General features: G+C 31.2%; 2 protein-coding genes across 2 annotated transcripts; both read left to right on the top strand.

Annotated features, from left to right (window-relative positions):
- Positions 1–1284: 1284 nt before the first annotated feature.
- LOC124848749 (uncharacterized) lies at positions 1285–4326 on the top strand. Its single transcript, XM_088098417.1, has 2 exons — positions 1285–2074; positions 3570–4326. The coding sequence occupies exons 1-2, from the start codon at positions 1475–1477 to the stop codon at positions 4002–4004; spliced, it is 1035 nt and encodes a 344-aa protein (XP_087954543.1). The 5' UTR covers positions 1285–1474; the 3' UTR covers positions 4005–4326.
- A 5248-nt stretch (positions 4327–9574) lies between these two features.
- On the top strand, positions 9575–17861 carry LOC124848949 (uncharacterized). Its single transcript, XM_088099523.1, has 19 exons — positions 9575–9666; positions 9758–9919; positions 10033–10093; positions 10275–10311; positions 11176–11306; positions 11451–11546; positions 11636–11744; positions 11945–12078; positions 12577–12716; positions 13632–13682; positions 13766–13848; positions 13948–14002; positions 14087–14201; positions 15080–15581; positions 15654–15867; positions 15963–16033; positions 16552–16720; positions 16822–16951; positions 17041–17861. Exons 2-19 carry the CDS (start codon positions 9821–9823, stop codon positions 17700–17702), a joined length of 2859 nt encoding a protein of 952 aa, XP_087955649.1. The 5' UTR covers positions 9575–9666; positions 9758–9820; the 3' UTR covers positions 17703–17861.
- The last annotated feature ends 1441 nt before the right edge of the window (positions 17862–19302 follow it).

Below are 19302 nucleotides of genomic sequence, written 5' to 3' on the forward strand. Positions count from 1 at the left end.
AAGTTGGAAGATGAACTAGAAGAGGAAAAAACAAAGAAAAAATTGTAGCTTTTGAGCATTGGAAGTGATGGGAGAGAGAGAAAGTGATAAGACAGAAGAAGAAGAAGTTGATTTGAGGTGTGATGTGAACAATTTTAAAACACACCAGCCATTCAATTTTAATAAACAATGCCACACCATCAAAATATAAAATATAGCTCAGTTAAACTTAACGCCGTCTGAGAGCACTTAACGATTAGGGTAAAATTGGCTCATTTTTACAAAAAATATGACCCAATTGAAACCGAAAAAAAAAAAACTATGACGCATTTGAGATTTCCATATAAATACGAGATCATAAACCTTTTTTTTTTTTAAGGTGTTGAACGTGTTGGATATTGAAGGTTATTTTAGTAAACTATTCAAAAACCCTTCTTCACGATTCTTCGAGGTCACCAATCATCTCAGCTGCAATAACATGGTTCACATCTTAGAGCTTCATCACAATTTCGCCTATGAACAAGTGTTGTAGGCTTTTGTCTTGTAGCACCTTTGCTGCTTCCAACAAGAGTAGAACCTATGAACATAGGAATGGTCTTATTTACTTTTTTTTCTTATTTTGAGTCTATATCAATATTATTTCTATTTTCAATATGTTTATATTTAATAATTATAAAATTATAAATATTATTTATTTTAAAAATAAATTTTTAAAAATTAAATAAAATAAAATTATTAAAAAATTTATACACAGCTAGCAATCATAAACCCGCTGGACCAAAAAAAAAAATCTAAATAAATTTTGAATGTAATGGGAACCAACCCAATCCACCCTTTACGGATAAAATACCAATGGCCATTCCCACCCGCGTTGCATTCGGATTACGCAACATAAATTTAATTTTTTGACCATTGTGAACCAAACATTAATGCTCAAAACAGCAATGACTGTGCACTTTAAAATTCAATGATACTAAATAGAAAAAAAAATAATTTTCTTGAACATTTTCAATGTCTTTTCTTTTATAATTTATTAATGAACTAAATAGAAAGAAAAAGCTACACCAATGACCATTTAAAGTAAGATTGTTTATGTGTGTTTTTAAATAAATTTAGTATTGCTTACTCAAATTTTAGTGTCAGTTTAAATTATTAAATATTACATATATAAATTAAAATTTTCAGCTGAATTTTTAATATTTATTTTTAGTGTGTGTGTGTGTGAGAGAGAGAGATATGTTTTGTTAAATATTGACTTCTTTTGCTAGCATAGTATGTTTTCTAATAGTAAATTATATAATTTTGGTGAAAATGTTTGTAGCACTTTCTAGGAAATTCGTTGGACAACCTATCCCTGCAAACATTATTTCGAGGTAATTAAGACTCTCTTCTTAGGAAACATCATGTTCAAGTGTATAAGTAAACTCCTCTTCCGCTACTGTTTCCAAATACATGTATTATCCAATCAAAGATTGAAAAGATCAAATTCACAAAAATGAGTAATGTTCAAGAAAATGATACACTGAACACTCTTTATGAGGTTTCATTGAGAGGTAGTGTTTCTGAGTTAGAAACTCTGATTGGAAGAGACCCTCTTATCCTTCACAGAATTTCCTTAACAGCATTCACTGAAACTCCTTTGCACATATCAGCTTTACTTGGTCATCTTGATTTCACAAAGTCCCTTCTGACTCACAGACCTCAACTTGCTCTTGAGACTGACCACTGCAAACGCACCCCTCTTCATCTGGCTTCTGCTGAAGGCCATGTAGAGATTGTTCAAGTTTTGCTGCAGACATGTGAAGATGCATGCTTGATGAGTGACCAAGATGGAAGGATTCCTCTTCATTATGCAGCTATGAGAGGAAGGACAGAGGTTGCAAAGCAGTTGATTAGTGGAGCAAAGTCAGAATCTGTGATGGTGTTTGAGGGATCAGGAAAAACTATGTTTCACCTTTGTGTTGAGCACAATCACTTGGAGACTTTGAAAACACTGGTGGAAGTTGGAAATGTCACGGAGGATTTTCTATACTGTGGAGACTTTCATCATGGAAATACCATTCTCCATTTGGCTGTTATGTTCAAGCAACTTGAGGTATGTTATTCCCTTTTTCTTCCATCAGCTAAATTATTAAACTTTTGATCTTCTTATTTGGCCCTTTATCTTCAAATTTTCACCATTTGTTCCTTTAAATATAATACTTGTTTTCAAGTTTTGGAATACCCATTTAAGGTTTTTTTAGATAGAAAAATTTGTCCTATATACTACAAGGTAGATTTTAAAAAAATTATAAAAATAGACAAGTCGTATAGGTTCTAAACAAACTTTATATGAAGAAGTTGTGTATCCTTAACTCTTATATGACTTCAACGAATTGTTATCGATAATAAGAAATTATAATCGATTATATCAAAAATTTTAAGGATGAAGTCATTTATCTCACACGACTTCACTCTTAAAGTTGTCTATTCTCAAACAACTTCAACAATATCTAATCGATTAGTAATTCTTATAATTGAACGACGACTTCTTCATATAAAGTCATATGAAGTCATGTGAGGTATGTATGATTTACCAATTTTCATAATTTTTTTTTAAATCTTTCTATTATCGTAATATTGGAGGCAGATTTGCCTATTTTTTCGTAAAGAAAAAAGAAACTCATTTTAAGGGTTTTTGCACCAAACTAGGCATATTTGCCTATAATATTACCAAAATGGGCAAATTCAACCAAATTTACGAAAATGGGGAAGTCGTGAGGGGCCCAAACGACTTCAAATGAAGAAGTCGTGCCCCTCCTGCACGACTTCACACTGTTCATAGCAACAGTGTTGAAGTCGTGCACCCCAAAAACGACTTCTGGGTCCTGTAATCGATTACCATTCTTTGGTAATCGATTACACAATGTTGAAATCCTGACCCCTGCAAGACTGAAAATGGACGAGCGTTCACTGAAAATGGACGAGCGTCCACTTCTCCTGCCGAGCGTCCACTTAGCTAGATGGACGAACGTCCTCTTAGCTTTCTGGACGAGCGTTCTCTCTACCTGTCTGGACGAGCGTCGTCGAGATGCGCTCAGTGGACGCTCGGCAGAAGAAGTGGACGCTCGTCCATTTTCAGTGAACGCTCGTCCATTTTCAGTCTTGCATGGGTCAGGATTTCAACATTGTGTAATCGATTACCAAAAAATGGTAATCGATTACAGGACCCAGAAGTCGTTTTTGGGGTGCACGACTTCAACACTGTTGCTATGAACAGTGTGAAGTCGTGCAGGGGGTCACGACTTCTTCATTTGAAGTTGTTTGGATCCCCCACGACTTCACTTTTAGTCAATTTTTGCCTACTTTGGTAATAAATACCACATTTTTGCCTACTTTGGTAACAAAGCCCATTTTAAGTTATCATTTGAATGATTGAAGAAGAGAAAACATGAAGTTTTAACCAAAGATGACATAAACATGGTAAACTTGTGTGGAAAATAGTCCCCTTAGCGGTAGTGGAATACTTGTCTTGGCTTGACTTGATTTTTCATCACACTGCATAATCTTATTCAACAAACTTAATTAATGTATGGTGTATGTTCTTATAGAGTGTAAGTTACTTGCTCTCAATATCCAAAATAAAAGAAGAAGCAAATATTCAGAACAAGATGGGTTACACTGCTTTGGACATGCTAAAGCATGTTCCAAAAGACATGAGAAGTCTTCAAATAAAACTCATGCTGATGGATGCTGGATTCAAGAGCAATGAAAATAACCAAGTTCATCATCCGCCATCTGCATCAATCATAGATGTTCCTCCATCGACAACGAATCCATATGAAAAGTTTTGGAGTTTGAAGCGTGTGAACAAGGTCTTACAACATAAGAGTGGTAGGTTGGAAGAAATGAGAGGCATGTTGAGTTTGGTGTCTACAATGATCTCAACCGTGACCTTTGGCGTTGTGATGGATCCACCAGGTCATGATTTACCTGCAAGTATGTGGGCATCTGCACAATATAGAGAATGTTCACACGTTTGTTAACGATGAACACAATCTCTTTCATTGCATCACTTGGTGTCACTCTCTTACTTATAAGTGGAGTTCCCTTAAAGAATGAAGTCACAATGGGGCTCTTATCAGTAGGCACATGTGTCTGTCTCACATTTCTTGTGCTTACTTACATACATGCTGTGCCTTTGAACAAAAATATGTATTTTGGGGACACATTTTCTGTCTTGTTTTCTTGGCTTGGACTTGTTGGGGCAGTAGTTCTGTTTACCATAATTCGTGTAATTTATAAGCTAGCGAAAGTTCTGTATCATGGAGCAAAAGTTCTGTATCATGGAGCAAAAGGTGATTGAAATCTGGTCTAGAACATCTTTTTTACAGTTTGAACGTGTTTTTAATCCATCCATCTTAAGATAAGTTTTTGTTAGAAAGGTGTTTTTTAGAGATTTGTCGGTTAACTGGTGACTAATTGTTGGAAAATATTTTTTTTAATAACAGATTGGTCATTATTAGTTCATTTTAAATATACGAACTACTGTGCACATGCTATATGTATCAAGTTGGGTCGGACATCAAATAAACCTGACGTTCGCATAATCATAATAGTTTAATCACGCTACCCTTTTGCTCGACATTAGGAAGGGTCGGACGTGATAGGCCGGATGTTCGTATATCTATGATTATTGTTCTATCGAAAAACGTCATTGTTCTCAAACGGACTTTGGCACGTAGAGAAAGAAATCGAGAAGTAAGGAGCAAGAACCGGACGTTCGAGAGACGAGAAGAGGAGGACGCGGAAACATTGGACAACTCAGCCCCTACAACCGAAACACTATATAACAAAATAATTGTTGTAAAACAAACATTCTTTTCATTCAATATACATATACAATTTCCCTTCTTTTGCTTCTGTTTTTACTTCTATTCACTACTTCTCTCTTCTGTTTCTACCTTTCTGTCCGTCTTGTTCTTGGGTTTATTGTTCTTGTTCTTCCTAGTTCTAGTTGATAGGATTTGTACAGGAAAGGAAAAAGTATACTAATATAAAAGAAATTCACTCTTAAAAGAAAAAATATTAAATATCTAAATACATGATACCAAGTCTCACTCATAAGAAAAGTTGAACACTGTAAAAAAATTATCATAAATCCGTTACGTGAAATGTTGTCCGAAGTTTTTCCCCATTTGCAAGGCCCTTCGGCACGAGATAGAATAGAGTGAGGTAAGAGATGTTTTTAATTTGTTAAATTCATTGTTTTTAACATTAATATAATTTATTAATTTTTTCTTATTTTATTCGAGTACTATAATATTTATTGCTACCAAAATTTACAGTAGTCAACTAAGTATAGTTTGTCCTTTACAAAATAATTGTTTGCAATTATGGATTTTACTAATGTCAATTTTTTATTAACGAATATAAAAACATTGAATTTTACAACCAAGGTGAAAGGCTCAAAAAACAAGTAAATCTACACTAAAAAAATTGAAATTTTCAACATATTTTGTGTGCAAAAAAGGGTCATGTGACAAAAAAAATATTCATGCTGAGATAAAAAAAATTTTGGGCACACAACAATTTTTTATAACTAAAATTTCTGGAATTCTTTTTATTGTTTAATACATATAATTTCAAATTTTATTCTTTACTGCATATATATTAAATATTCAATGACTATTATTCTAACATACCATTTCTTTTCATAACTAACATCGACCATTTAAAATAAAAAAAAGTTATAATTTCTTTTAGTTCCTACCAGGAAAATACATGAGTTATGAAAATATATGTTTTTTTATGATAATTATAATATTTTTTATTATTTTATTATAAATCATAAATATATATTTGTTTTATAATTTTATTATAAATAATGTTTATTTATTTTTTGTAAATAGTTTTATAATTAAAAGAGTGACTAAGTTTAAGAAGACAGTAAAAGAACGGTTAAATTTTAAAAAAAGAATAATTAGTTAAAAAGTAAAATTAATAAATAAATATTTTAGTTTAAAAAAATTATTTAAAGCATAAAATTATATAATTTTATTTTTTTATTTCATTTTTTTCTATCAAATAGCAGTAGTGCGAAATGGTCTTTTATCTTCTAACATTCAATGTTAACAAAAAAATGTCAATGTAAAAATGAACAATTAGATGTCATACCATATACACATTAGACATCCGACCACTGTAGTAGTTGATGTTATATATGATTTTGAGTTGTCGAGCTCATTCTATTAAGTTGTCGAGCTCGAGCTGTTATGTTATCGAGCTAATCTTGTTGAGTTGTTACGGAGAACTTAATTTTATGATGTTGAAAAGTATAGGGACAATTGTCATATCGTATTAGACGTCGGATAGTTAGGAGGGTCGACTTCTAATGTTGTTAAATCATTAAAAAACTAAACTGAAAAGACGTTCTCCTATATACATATGACATCGGAAAGTCTAGGAGCCGACATCATATCGTATTAGACATTAGATAGTTAAAGAGGTCGATGTCTAACTGTGTTTAAATCATTAAAAAAATACAATACAAATGTTTTTTTCAGTACTTATTAAACGTTGGCCCCTACTTGTTCGACGTCTAATTAGATATAATGTCGACTCACTAGGGCGTTCGACACATGCTATTTTATGAAGTAAAAGATTAGCGCGAGAGACAATTTCCCTTCCACTATTTCTTCCCGCTCTCTATTCTCTAACCTCCTAACGACTTCTACATTCACCACCAAAGATAACTTTTGAACCATTTAACGCAAATTCATGTTTGAATGCTGCTTTGGGTATGATTTTATAGCATTTTCACTGATTATTTTCATGTAGTTTTTGTGTAGCTCCCATTTGAAATTTAGTACAAATGATTAAAATTTTAATTGTTTGTATTAAATCTATAATTTTTTTATTAGATAGTTTGGAAAAATTAATTTTCATAATTCGTTATAAATTAAAGTTTATACATAAATTTGATAAAATTTCATTTGAAACCATTTTCTATTGTTCTTTGGATGCATACTTGACTGTACTCACGAGTTATCACTTTTATTTCGTGTATTTCAGATACTAATCCAAAATGTTTTCAAATTTTTTATCAAATTTATGATGTTAGACTTTTTTGTATGTGTTATCAAATTATGAAAAATATTTGTTCTGAATGAGTAAAACCTAATCTTGTAAGAGTTGAAAATTTGAGATTGATGGAGTTTGTTACAAACATATTATGGATTGAAGCTGGATGAATGAATATCACATCAGTAAAAAGTATGAAAAAAAGTTTGAGTTCTTATAATATGTTGAAGAACACACAAACTCTAAGAACGAGACACGTTTTGTCCTTGTATTTGTTGTCTTAACTGGACTTAGACAACATATGAGATCATTTATTCATCTTCAATATAATGATGAATTATACAATTTGAACTTGACATGGAGAAGTATTACACAAGCCTATAAAATAATAAAAATATAGAATTATAAAAGTAACACTATAACTATAAAATAATAAAATTATAAGATTATATGATTATAAAAATTATAAAATCATAAAATTATGAAAATATAAAATTATAAATTAAGAAATAATAAAATAATAAGTACGTCATTTAATAATCATATCACTTTATTAATAAAAAATTAAATAAATTTTGTTTGATTGAACCTTCAATATTGTATAAAACTTTAAATTCTCAAGTTTATTTAAAACATAATAAACTTTTTTATTTGATTAAATACATGAAATATATAATTATTTTGCGGTTTAGAATAAGTTTGGAAGAAAATATGTATATATATATATATATATATATATATATATATATATATATATCATTTTAATTTAGTAATTAAATAACAGTAAATTAATGTAATTTTGTTTTGAATAATTAGAAAACCAAATATGTAATTAAACTTTTATAACAACGCAAATTTTACATTTTTTTTATTAAATAAGGGTTTTTCTTCTTCCAAAAAACCCTGGTTTACTTGTTCAAAAGCTACATTGCAAATTGCAACCCCTAACACAGACCCAGCTCAATACTGCACTCCTTTCTCTGCCTCAGGTGGCCGCAACGAAATCTTTATTTTTTCCAAACGCAAATTGCAACCCTGGTTTTTAAATATTTTAGTTTAAAAAAATTATTTAAAGCATAAAATTATATAATTTTATTTTTTTATTTATTTTTTTTTATCAAACACCAGTGCGAAATAATCTTTTATCTTCTAACATTCAACGTTAACAAAAAAAATCAATGTAAAAATGAACAATTAGATGTCAGACCATTGTTATATACACTTTAGACATCGGACCACTGTAGTAGTTGATGTTATATATGATTTTGTGCTGTCGAGCTCATTCTATTAAGTTGTTGAGCCCGAACTATTATGTTGTCGAGCTAATCTTGTTGAGTTGTTATGCAGAACTTAATCTTATGATGATGAAAAGTATAGGGACAATTGTCATATCATATTAGACATCAGATAAAATTTAGTACAAATGATTAAAATTTTAATTGTTTGTATTAAATCTAGGATTTTTTATCAGATAGTTTGGAAAAATTAATTTTCATAATTCGTTATAAAGTGTACGTTAAAGTTTATACATAAATTTGATAAAATTTCATTTGAAACCATTTTCTATTGTTCTTTGGATGCATACTTGATTGTACTCACGAGTTATCACTTTTATTTCGTGTATTTCAAAGACTAATCCAAAATGTTTCCAAAATATTTTATCAAATTTATGATCTTAGACTGTTTTGTATATATGTTATCAAATTATGAAAAATATTTGTTCTGAATGAGTAAAACCTAATCTTGTAAGAGTTGAAAATTTGAGATTGATGGAGTTTGTTACAAACATATTATGGATTGAAGCTGGATGAATGAACATCGCATCAGGAAAAAGTATGAAAAAGAGTATGAAAAAGAGTTTATGAGTTATACAATATAGAAAAGACTAATATGAAAAAAACTTAGGCAACATGCGAGATCATTTATTCATCTTCAATATAATGATGAATTATACAATTTGGACTTGACATAAAAAAGTATTACACAAACCTATAAAATAATAAAAATATAGAATTATAAAAGTATAACACTATAACTATAAAATTATAAAATTATAAAATTATAAAATTATAAAATTATAAGATTATATGATTACAAAATTATAAAATCATAAAATTATGAAAATATAAAATTATAAATTAAGAAATAATAAAATAATAAGTACGTCATTTAATAACCATATCACTTTATTAATAAAAAATTAAATAAATTTTGTTTGATTGAACCTTCAATATTGTATAAAACTTTAATAAAAACTTAATTTAAAATTCTCAAGTTTATTTAAAACATAATAAAACTTTTTATTTGATTAAATACATGGAATATATATAATTATTTTGCGGTTTAGAATAAGTTTGGAAGAAAATATGTATCTATATATATATATATATATCATTTTAATTTAGTAATTAAATAACAGTAAATTAATGTAATTTTGTTTTGAATAATTAGAAAACCAAATATGTAATTAAACTTTTATAACAACGCAAATTTTACATTTTTTTTTATTAAATAAGGGTTTTTCTTCTTCCACAAAACCCTGGTTTACTTGTTCAAAAGCTACATTGCAAATTGCAACCCCTAACACAGACCCAGCTCAATACTGCACTCCTTTCTCTGCCTCAGGTGGCCGCAACGAAATCTTTATTTTTCCATTTGGGTTTTTGATTGAATGAGGAATCGTTTATAATGCTGAATAAAAAACCATCCTTTACAGATACTAGAAGTTTTGGTGAGAAAGGAAGAAGAAGAAGAAGAAGAAAAGAGGGTGTGAAGAGAGATGGGAAAGAAGAACAAAATGAAGGAGAATGGAGGCAAAGAGCACTGCCCCTCCACACTTTTTGTCTCCAACTTACCCTATTCCTTTTCCAATTCTCAGGTATTCGTTACTTCCTCGGTTCTTCTCCTTTCATTTGTTTGTTTGTTAATTGGTTAGATTTTTTTTTATAATGTATCTGTTTAAATTTTTGTACAAAAAAAATGTAAAATCAGTTGGAGGAGACATTCAGTGAGATTGGACCTGTGCGGCGTTGCTTTATGGTCACACAGAAAGGTAAGGGTTTAATAACTGAAGTATATTAGATGATGCATATAGATTATGTATGTGTGTCAATAGGTTATACTATACTACTGGCGAAACAAAATTATGTATGCGGAGACTTCAGGCATAAGTGAGGTGTATAATTTTGCTCTTTGTATTTTTGACATTTTTTTCTTTGTTTAATGATCCACAGGGTCAGCGCAGCATCGTGGTTTCGGTTATGTCCAATTGTGAGTTTATATTTAACTTCCAAAAGTTTAATTTGTTGTTATCACTGTCTTTGGTTCTCTTACCACTACCAGTTGTGAGGCTTCTTGATAAAAACTTCTAGGAGAGAAGAAAAAAATGAGACGGACTTCTTCATAAATGAAAATTAACTTGTGGACAAGTTAAAAAATAAAAATTTAGAGAAGTCGAATGAAAGACCTACTGCAAACTAGCTTATGGATAAAATAGTTTTAACTTTTGGAGAAATTCTTTTTTTTTTCATTGTTTTAGAAGTTCTCATGGAAAAGTTTGTCCAAATAATAAGCTCTCGATGTCATGACTTGATATTGAATTTCGGGCTTTAGCTTATATTATTGTGTTCTAGCTAGTTCTTTTGATGTGGTTTCATGCCTATGCTTTGGCCAAAAACTCATTCAACTAAAGCTATCAAAAAATATGAATACTCAGTAGTCAGTACGCAAGTGAAAGTTTCCCCTTTCTGGAAAATATCCTCAAACATGGATTGCAATATGCTCTTATGCTCTTCAGCTGTTGTATCTCATCAGTAAAACTCCATGATCCTGCCGCAAAGTTGCTAATAAAACTTAAAGCATCATGATTTGCGAAAATCACTCAAGAAGATATCAATAGACAAACTTTATTCTGGATGTTCAAGTTGTGTAGTGCTTCAATAATATGAAACCTGTCTTCTTTTGATGGTGACTGTGATATATAGCCGTGTTGTTGTTATTGTTAAATTAGTCCATAATCATAATTTGTTATCGTTGTTTTTGTTTGAGTTGTAGTGTTCTTCTCTCTTACCTTTGTTAGAATCAACATGTGTGACTTGCTTTTCCCAGTTTGTAATTAATTGTTTCCATCTTCAGTGCTGTTGAGGAAGATGCCAATCGTGCTATTGAGCTGAAGAATGGTATGTCTGTTGAAGGCCGTAAAATTGGAGTGAAGCATGCAATGCCTCGTCCTCCTCGGGAGGAACGAAATTCAAAACCAAATAAAGGTTGATGGTAACTCTATAATTGTGGTTCAGCATGCTGTGATATCTTAATATTCCACCTTGTTTGAAAAGACAAGGAAACTAATTTAACCTTGTTAATCCTTTTATTCCTTTGTTTTCTCTTCCCTCTCTTTTGTAATGTAATAGCTGGAACACCAGATGATCTTGTGAAACCAAAAGGTGATGATGTAAACGACAGCAAATCATCTGGAACAGAGAAGCATGTTTCAGTTTTGAAGGAAGGTTGTCAATTTGTTTTTATGATTATTTTATAATTTGATAATTTATAATTCTCCCCTTGTCTTATATTTTCTTTTATTTTTCTTTTCTAGAAGTACAAGTCACAAGTAAACAAAAAAACTCAAAGAACCCAATGGAAACAAAAAAATCAGCTCTTTGTAATGATGTTGCAGATGATGGTGGTTGCTCAGAAAAACAGAGGTATTATCTGTTTTTCCCTGCAATTGTTTTTAATCCAACCTTTTTAAATCAGCTAGTTTCGATAGAGATAAAAGATGAATCCAGGAAGTTGATTTTAGCATGGATGTGATTAAATGGAAATGACTAATTGGATTACCTGATTCCAACTTACTGATGCTTCTTATGTTTGAATTGTCTTGTTTATTTTTTTCTTTTGACAGGGTTGCTAGAACTGTTATATTTGGTGGCCTCAAGGATTCTGATATGGCTGAAGAAGTTCACAGCCAAGCCAGAGAGATTGGCACTGTGTGTTCCATTAACTACCCTCTTTCAAGGAAAGATCTTGAGAAACATGGTAACTGGATTTTATCTTTTCTGCTAATGATATATAATGCAGATGATATATGTTTTTATGTTTATCTAATACTGTGTGACATGTCTATTATGTTCTATATGTGATATAAAAAGATCTTCAACTTTTTCCTTTTTATTGAATAAAACAGGTCGCATTCATGTTCTTTGCAAGTAATATTTTAGCTGCTTTATACTTGGTGTAAAGTTATTTTGTGGTTTGTGTGTGAGCTGATTCTAATTAGGTTTGCTGCTGTCTCGTACTGCCTTTATTGCATGGTTAATGGTCATTATTGCTGTTTTAATGCCAAACCCTTTTCACATTTTGAACAAATGTTAGTTGTATTTTGTCTCATGTAATCATATCGAGCGCAGATATGGATGTTGAAATTTGTTCTTCCACTGAAATTGGCAATTCAACAAGATTAAATACATTATATCACTTATTCAAAGATTCTTTGTATTTCTTGGTATTGTGGAATTCACTTTGGAAATTTTCCAGGTCTCATGCAAGATGGCTGTACCATGGATGCCTCGTCTGTACTTTATACAAGTGTAAAATCAGCTCGACTTTCTGTTGCAATGTTGCACAAAAAAGTGATAAGGGGAGAAACAATTTGGGCCCGCCAATTGGGTGGAGAGGTAAAGTACTTGCCATAGAACTCAACAGAGTTACAATATCATCAGCTCCAGCAAAACATTATATATATATATATATATATATATATATATATATATATATATATATATATATATATATATATATATGAATAACTGCCAGCTGACAGAAGCTGTACCATTTCATTTTGTATTCATAAATTTGCTTTATGTCTTAAAATTTGTATTCCATGGTATTAATTGCATTGAATATGTTTTTCATTTTCTAAAAACTGAGTAGGTCAAAAACCTGTTCTCTTAATTTCCTTTTTATGCAAAATTAAGTGCTCATTAGTAGTCTTAAGCTTTTTTCTGCCATTAATCAGGAGAATATGGTGTGCATGGTCTTAATATAAAGGAAGTTATGCAATGAGAATTTGTGACGTGTGCTGCTTCTTTAGGTTTGATAGGATTTTTATCTGGGTTTGATTTTAGTCTCTGTTTCTATGTTTGTGTGGAAAAGTACTTTCTTATTTGTTGTTTCCATGTTTTGTGATGCGTTTTGCTTCTAAAGGCTTTATAGGATTTTCACTTGGGTTTGGGTTTAGTCTCTATTTCCTATGTTGGTGTAGAAAAGTATTTTCTTATTTGTTGTCTCCATTTTTGAGTGTGTATTTATATACATGACAATATGTTTTTTGAAGTAGGAGATGTGTGTACCCTGCTCATCATTTGGAAGTCAGTTTTAGCGCGGTTAGAATGCATTTAGTAACTGTCTGAGTGCACTTTGTCAGATTCATCTAATAATCTATTAGGTGGTGGGATATTGACATCATAGTGTTTATGCTTTTGTTCTGTGAATTTTAATTGTTTGTAGATGATGTTTACTTCCCTGTTTACCATGTAAGATCTTGAACGAGATATTGCTTCTTAAACAACTTTCTGCTGTATGTGGGTCAGGGCTCCAAGACTCAGAAATGGAAGCTTATTGTCAGAAACCTTCCTTTCAAGGTTCGATGCCTATAATTAAAAAACTTGAAATAAATTTTCTTGGATACCTTGACTTCTGACTAGTTGACTAAACATGGATGCAGGCAAAAGATACTGAAATAAGAGATATGTTTTCATCTGCTGGATATGTGTGGGACGTATTTATTCCACAAAAGTCAGACACAGGGTAAGTTCTTTCTACTTTTTATTTATTAAGAGTTTCAATATGCTATCATATATAATGGTTTCTTAAAATGTTTTTCTTTTCCCATCTTCTCCTCTGCAGTCTGTCTAAGGGCTTTGCATTTGTAAAATTTACCTGCAAGCAAGATGCAGAAAATGTATGTACTTTTACCAAGTTTTATTTTATTTACTTCTTTGTGTTCTGAAATAACCTGCATATAAGCTTCATGTTTCTTTTTCAGGCCATTCAAAAGCTGAATGGATCAAAGTTTGCCAAACGAGTCATAGCTGTTGATTGGGCTGTTCCAAAGAAGATATTTAGTAGTGATACGAATGATACTCTTGCTTCAGAGAAAGGTAATTTTTATAGTGAAGAGGGTACTTTCATCAGCCACTTTTGTAGTCTATATTTGAATTGAACGAAGATATTCCTCAGTTGAAGTGCCTTTTGGCTTTTCAATGCATTATTACCAGTTATTTAATATTACTATTTTAAGTTATAAGTATTATTATTTGGTAAACTTCTTGTGACCAATGTCATGTATCTATATTTTAATCAAGTAGACTATGCTAAAACATGGCACTTGTAAGTTTTTACTTTTGAATTAGAAATTGGGATTAGTCTATCACTTTTCTCATGTTGGGGTTAACCTCAATTTCACTATTACGTTAGTCAGCTGTTTAGTAGTTTTGTGGAGTAAAAGGCCAGATTCTTGTTTTGTGGTTCAATCTTTAATACACTGAATTGAATATATGTTGCGCATAATATTCTTCTCATTTCTATGTTGTTCTAAACTTAAATGGATTCTTGAGTGGCCAATGAATTGGAGCCAAGCTGCTGAGTAGCTGTAGACTTGGTTGCAAATCATATGATGGTGTTTTTTTAAAGAGATTTTTAAATTCAAGTCCAATAGATTTCTATTTGGTAACTATCTCTATGTTGAGGTAAACGTTTATTGATTCTTTTGTAAGCTGTGATGTCCCTGGTTTATTGTTTATTCATTTAATACTTTAGTTGTAATGTATTCCAACGGAAAAGTTTGAGATTATTTCTTAGTGAACTGCTAACATATAACATTTGAAGTATTGGGTCATTGCTCTAGCCTACAAATACACCATCGGAGATTTTTCCTAAGTCTCACTCTTCATCTTTGTCTTCTTTATTTAAGTATGCCAAAAAACCTTTATTTTGGATCTGAACTATTCAAATAATGCATTCTTTGCAATTTCTTTAGAAGAAGAAATCTTGAGTGATGAAGATAGTGATGAGGAGGATGTGGAGCTTGTTGATAAAAGATCTGGCCAAGGAGATGATAATGATACAAACCACTCTAGTGCCATGGTGGAAGAGGGAGCTCCTCCTGAAGATAATTTTGATAAGGAGGCAGACGTTGCAAGAAAGGTTCTTAACAACTTGCTTGGATCCTCAAGCAAAGGAACATCTGAGAACAATGATTCTATGTTGTCCAAAGAAAACAAAGAATCAAGACCTGATGAAGTTGTTAAGGATGCTGATGGAAAAGAATCTGATGACTTGGAAAAGGTTTCAGGTGCTTCTAAGCCTGACATTTCCAGCATAAACAAGTTATCTAATCCTAAGGGAACAGAAGAAGATTTGCAGAGAACAGTTTTTATAAGTAATCTTCCCTTTGAATGTGATAATGAAGAAGTAAAACAACGATTTTCTGGGTTTGGGGAAGTAGAATACTTTGCTCCTGTTCTTCACCAAGTTACCAAGTATGTCACTGTGTTATTTTTCTGTGTCTATTTCACAGGGCATTATTCATTATCTCCTTTTACTCAATGCAGGCGACCAAGAGGAACTGGTTTTCTAAAGTTTAAAACTGTAGAAGCAGCTAATACTGCAATTTCAGCTGCTATTGCTGCTTCCGGGACAGGTATTTTGCTGAAGGGTAGACCGTTGAAAGTTTTAAAGGCTTTGGATAAGAAATCGGCACATGACAAGGAATTGGAGAAAGCAAAAAATGAGGTTAATGACCACCGGAATCTTTACTTGGCAAAGGTTTGTCTTCTCCTTTGTAACTCTTTGTGGAGTAGGCTGTTGAAGCTGATAGATATGCTTAAGATTAACATTTGCATTCAACTAAACTGTAACAGGAGGGACTTATTCTTGAGGGAACTACAGCTGCTGAAGGGGTTTCAGCCAGTGATATGTTAAAACGCCAAGAGTGAGTATTGTGTGGTTTGGAGCGCTGTTGGTATTATTTTAACTCACATCTATCATGTTGGTTATAGTTATTATATGGGCTGCACTTGAGTGACATTTTTAATCTCCAACTCTCAAATTGTTACAATCCTTTGCTAATATGTGCTACTTTTACCCTATGTGAACGTTAGGAGATAAAAAACACTTGTATTGTCTTCTTCTACTTGTTTTCCTTTTTATTTTCATGTTTAGTAGTTTTTGTTGAGAAAAATCACCAGAGGGCTGGAGAAAAGGTCTCTTGAAAAGATAATATATAATTTCTTGGCACAATCCATTTTGTGTATAGATCCACAAACGAACAAAATGAGCTATAGATTCACAATCCATTTTCAAATATCATCACTCGTACTATTCTGATTTCCGAATGTTATGTTGCATTTGATCTTGCAAATGTGGTGGTTTAAATTCTATCTTCTTGCTCAAGTGTAATTTCTTCAGCTGGTGTTAGTGCTCAACATTATTTATGGAAATTTCATATAGGTTGGAGAGGAAAAAGAAGACAAAGCTTCAATCTCCAAATTTTCATGTTTCAAGAACTAGACTCATTATCTACAACTTACCCAAGTCAATGAATGAGAAAGAACTCAAGAAGCTTTGCATTGATGCAGTCATCTCCAGAGCTACCAAGCAAAAACCTGTAATTCGGCAGGTTGGTCAAGTAGATCATAACTACAAATTGTTAATTATTGTTTCTGTAAAGCTTTAATGGTGTCATTTTACATTTTAACAAAATATACGTACAATATGCAGATAAAGTTTTTGAAAAATGATAAGAACGGAAAGGTAGCTCAAGAACGCTATTCACGGGGAGTTGCCTTTGTTGAATTTTCTGAGCATCAGCATGCCCTTGTGGCTCTGAGAGTTCTCAACAATAATCCTGGTGACAACCATTTCTCATCATCTCTGGGAATCATACTCTTTTGTACTTTTATTTCTGTTTGTTTTATAGTTTGCTTTCATTGACACTAGAAACATTTGGTGCTGAACATCGACCAATCGTGGAGTTTGCTCTTGATAATGTTCAAACACTTAAACTTCGGAAGGCAAAGCTGCAATTTCAGCAGCAGGCTCCTCAAGATGACAACAATGATATGGAAAATGACAAACCTGGCAAGAAAGAAGATCACAGAGAGGACAGAAAACGAAAGTCTAGAGAGCATGGTGAACCGGCAAAGGAAGCAGTAGTGAATTCAAATGGTGAATCAGGTGATACACTGGCAAATGGAAAATCCAAAAGACAGAAAGGCAACAAAAAGAGCAAAAGGGCACTGAAAGAAAATCCAGAAGCCTTGTCCATGAAGCCAAAGAATATTCAAAATGGCCAGAAAATTGGTGGTGCATCTGTTGAAGATCAAAACACTGCTGCTTCCACTAACAGAAGAAAATCAGGAAACAAAGATGATGAAACTGGGTTTAGAAAAAGAAAGATGCAGAATCAAGAACAAGAAGCAGGGCATAAGGTGGTTTCTAAGAAACGGCCTAAGAAGAATAAAGATTCAGTAGGGAAGGACGTAGTAGACAAGCTTGACATGCTAATAGAACAATATAGATCCAAGTTCTCACACAAGGGTTCCCAAGAGAATGGAGAGAAAAAGCCTTCAAAACAGCTTAGGAAATGGTTCCAATCATAGTTACTTTTTCTTTTTGGTTCATATGAATTTTGTTAGCTGTATTATTCTTTTACTACCTTTGAAAAAGTTTAAGCAATGTAACATTAGTTGCACCATATCTTATGTTGTTTTTCCTTTTTGTCCCTACCAAGATTTCAATTGCTGATAATTTTTCTGGAATTTGTTGCTGTTTTCGTGTTTGAGGAACGTGTATGCAAAATATCTAACAGATTAAACCAGCAAAGTATTATATATATATATATATATATATATATATATATATATATATATATATGTATGTATGTATGTATATGTGCTTAATCTTTTTAATTTCATTAACATTTTTCTTCCATCAATGTCATCATGTCTTGCAACTTCATTTTTCTTGTTTCCTTATAGTTTTAGAAGTTTAATTTTTGTGCATTTGGTGAGAAGGTTTTAAGATCATTGATTGATTAGAAAATAAGAGAAAATGTACATACAAGGCCTTTAATAATGATGTAATAATTCAATGCGTTTAATAAAATATAAATTATCAAAGGAAAAATCTAAATTTAGTTGGAGAATATTAATGCAGCATCATAGGTGCATGTAAGTTTGTCATAGAAATTCTTTTGGGATAGTTTCTAAATAATTATTGTAAGAGTGAAAAACAATTACATTAAATAATGAATTGTGCTTAGATTATAATGTTAAAACAATTTAGTGAGTGTACTATTTGTTCTAGTTTTTTTTTTTTGTGTATTAGGAAACGCCATATTAGAGATTTTGAATTTTCCTTTCAATAAATATTGAAACAAATTCTATTTTTTCTAGTTACAAACAGCTATGTGAAAGAAAGTCATAAGCTTAACCTCTAATATTTTCGTTTATTAAAATAAGTTTCAACGAAAATAGTTATGGAAAATAATAGACAAAATCATAAAACTTAGATATGATATTATAACTATATTTCTCCAAGCAAATTTGAAAGTTATCTTTAATCAAATTTAGAGTTTTATCTTACAAATCACGGAAAATAAAGAAAAATATTAAATTGTATTTTTAAGACTTTTTTAAAAAAATCACAACTAATGTTAGCTTAAAAGATCAAATACAAATAAAAAATAAGATAATAATACATAACATAAAAAACTAATATGATATATGTTCAATTTTTTACCAACGAATCAAGTTATGCTAATGTATATATTGTTCAAATGTTATTCCAAACTTACAACAATAGTACTTTTTGTTTTTAACTTATTAAAGCTAATGTACAAATATTCTTTGGGGAACTAGTTTAAATTTTTAAACAACGAATCACATCTAACTTATATTAAAAGGTGTTTACGGATGATAAAACAAAATTTAGTTTGCTTAAACAAAGATTAACTCACCAAATCCAAAATGCTTTCAATATAAATGGATAGAGTTATTTATAGAAAGAAATATACAGTCACTTAAAAATACTCTTTTTAGATACTTCATTTGGCTTATTTATTTGATTTCTTTTCAACAATTGTCATTTTTCAAAAACACGTTAAATAGGTTATGATTAGATGTAGGTGAAGGGAAGTAACAATTGTCTTTTCTTCTACAGAGTACACTTTTCAAATTTTAAACTTCTGTACAGCATTTT

Source organism: Vigna umbellata, chromosome 9 (assembly GCF_029865625.1).
Source record: "Vigna umbellata cultivar VRB3 chromosome 9, Vumbellata_1.0, whole genome shotgun sequence".
NCBI lineage: Eukaryota > Viridiplantae > Streptophyta > Magnoliopsida > Fabales > Fabaceae > Vigna > Vigna umbellata.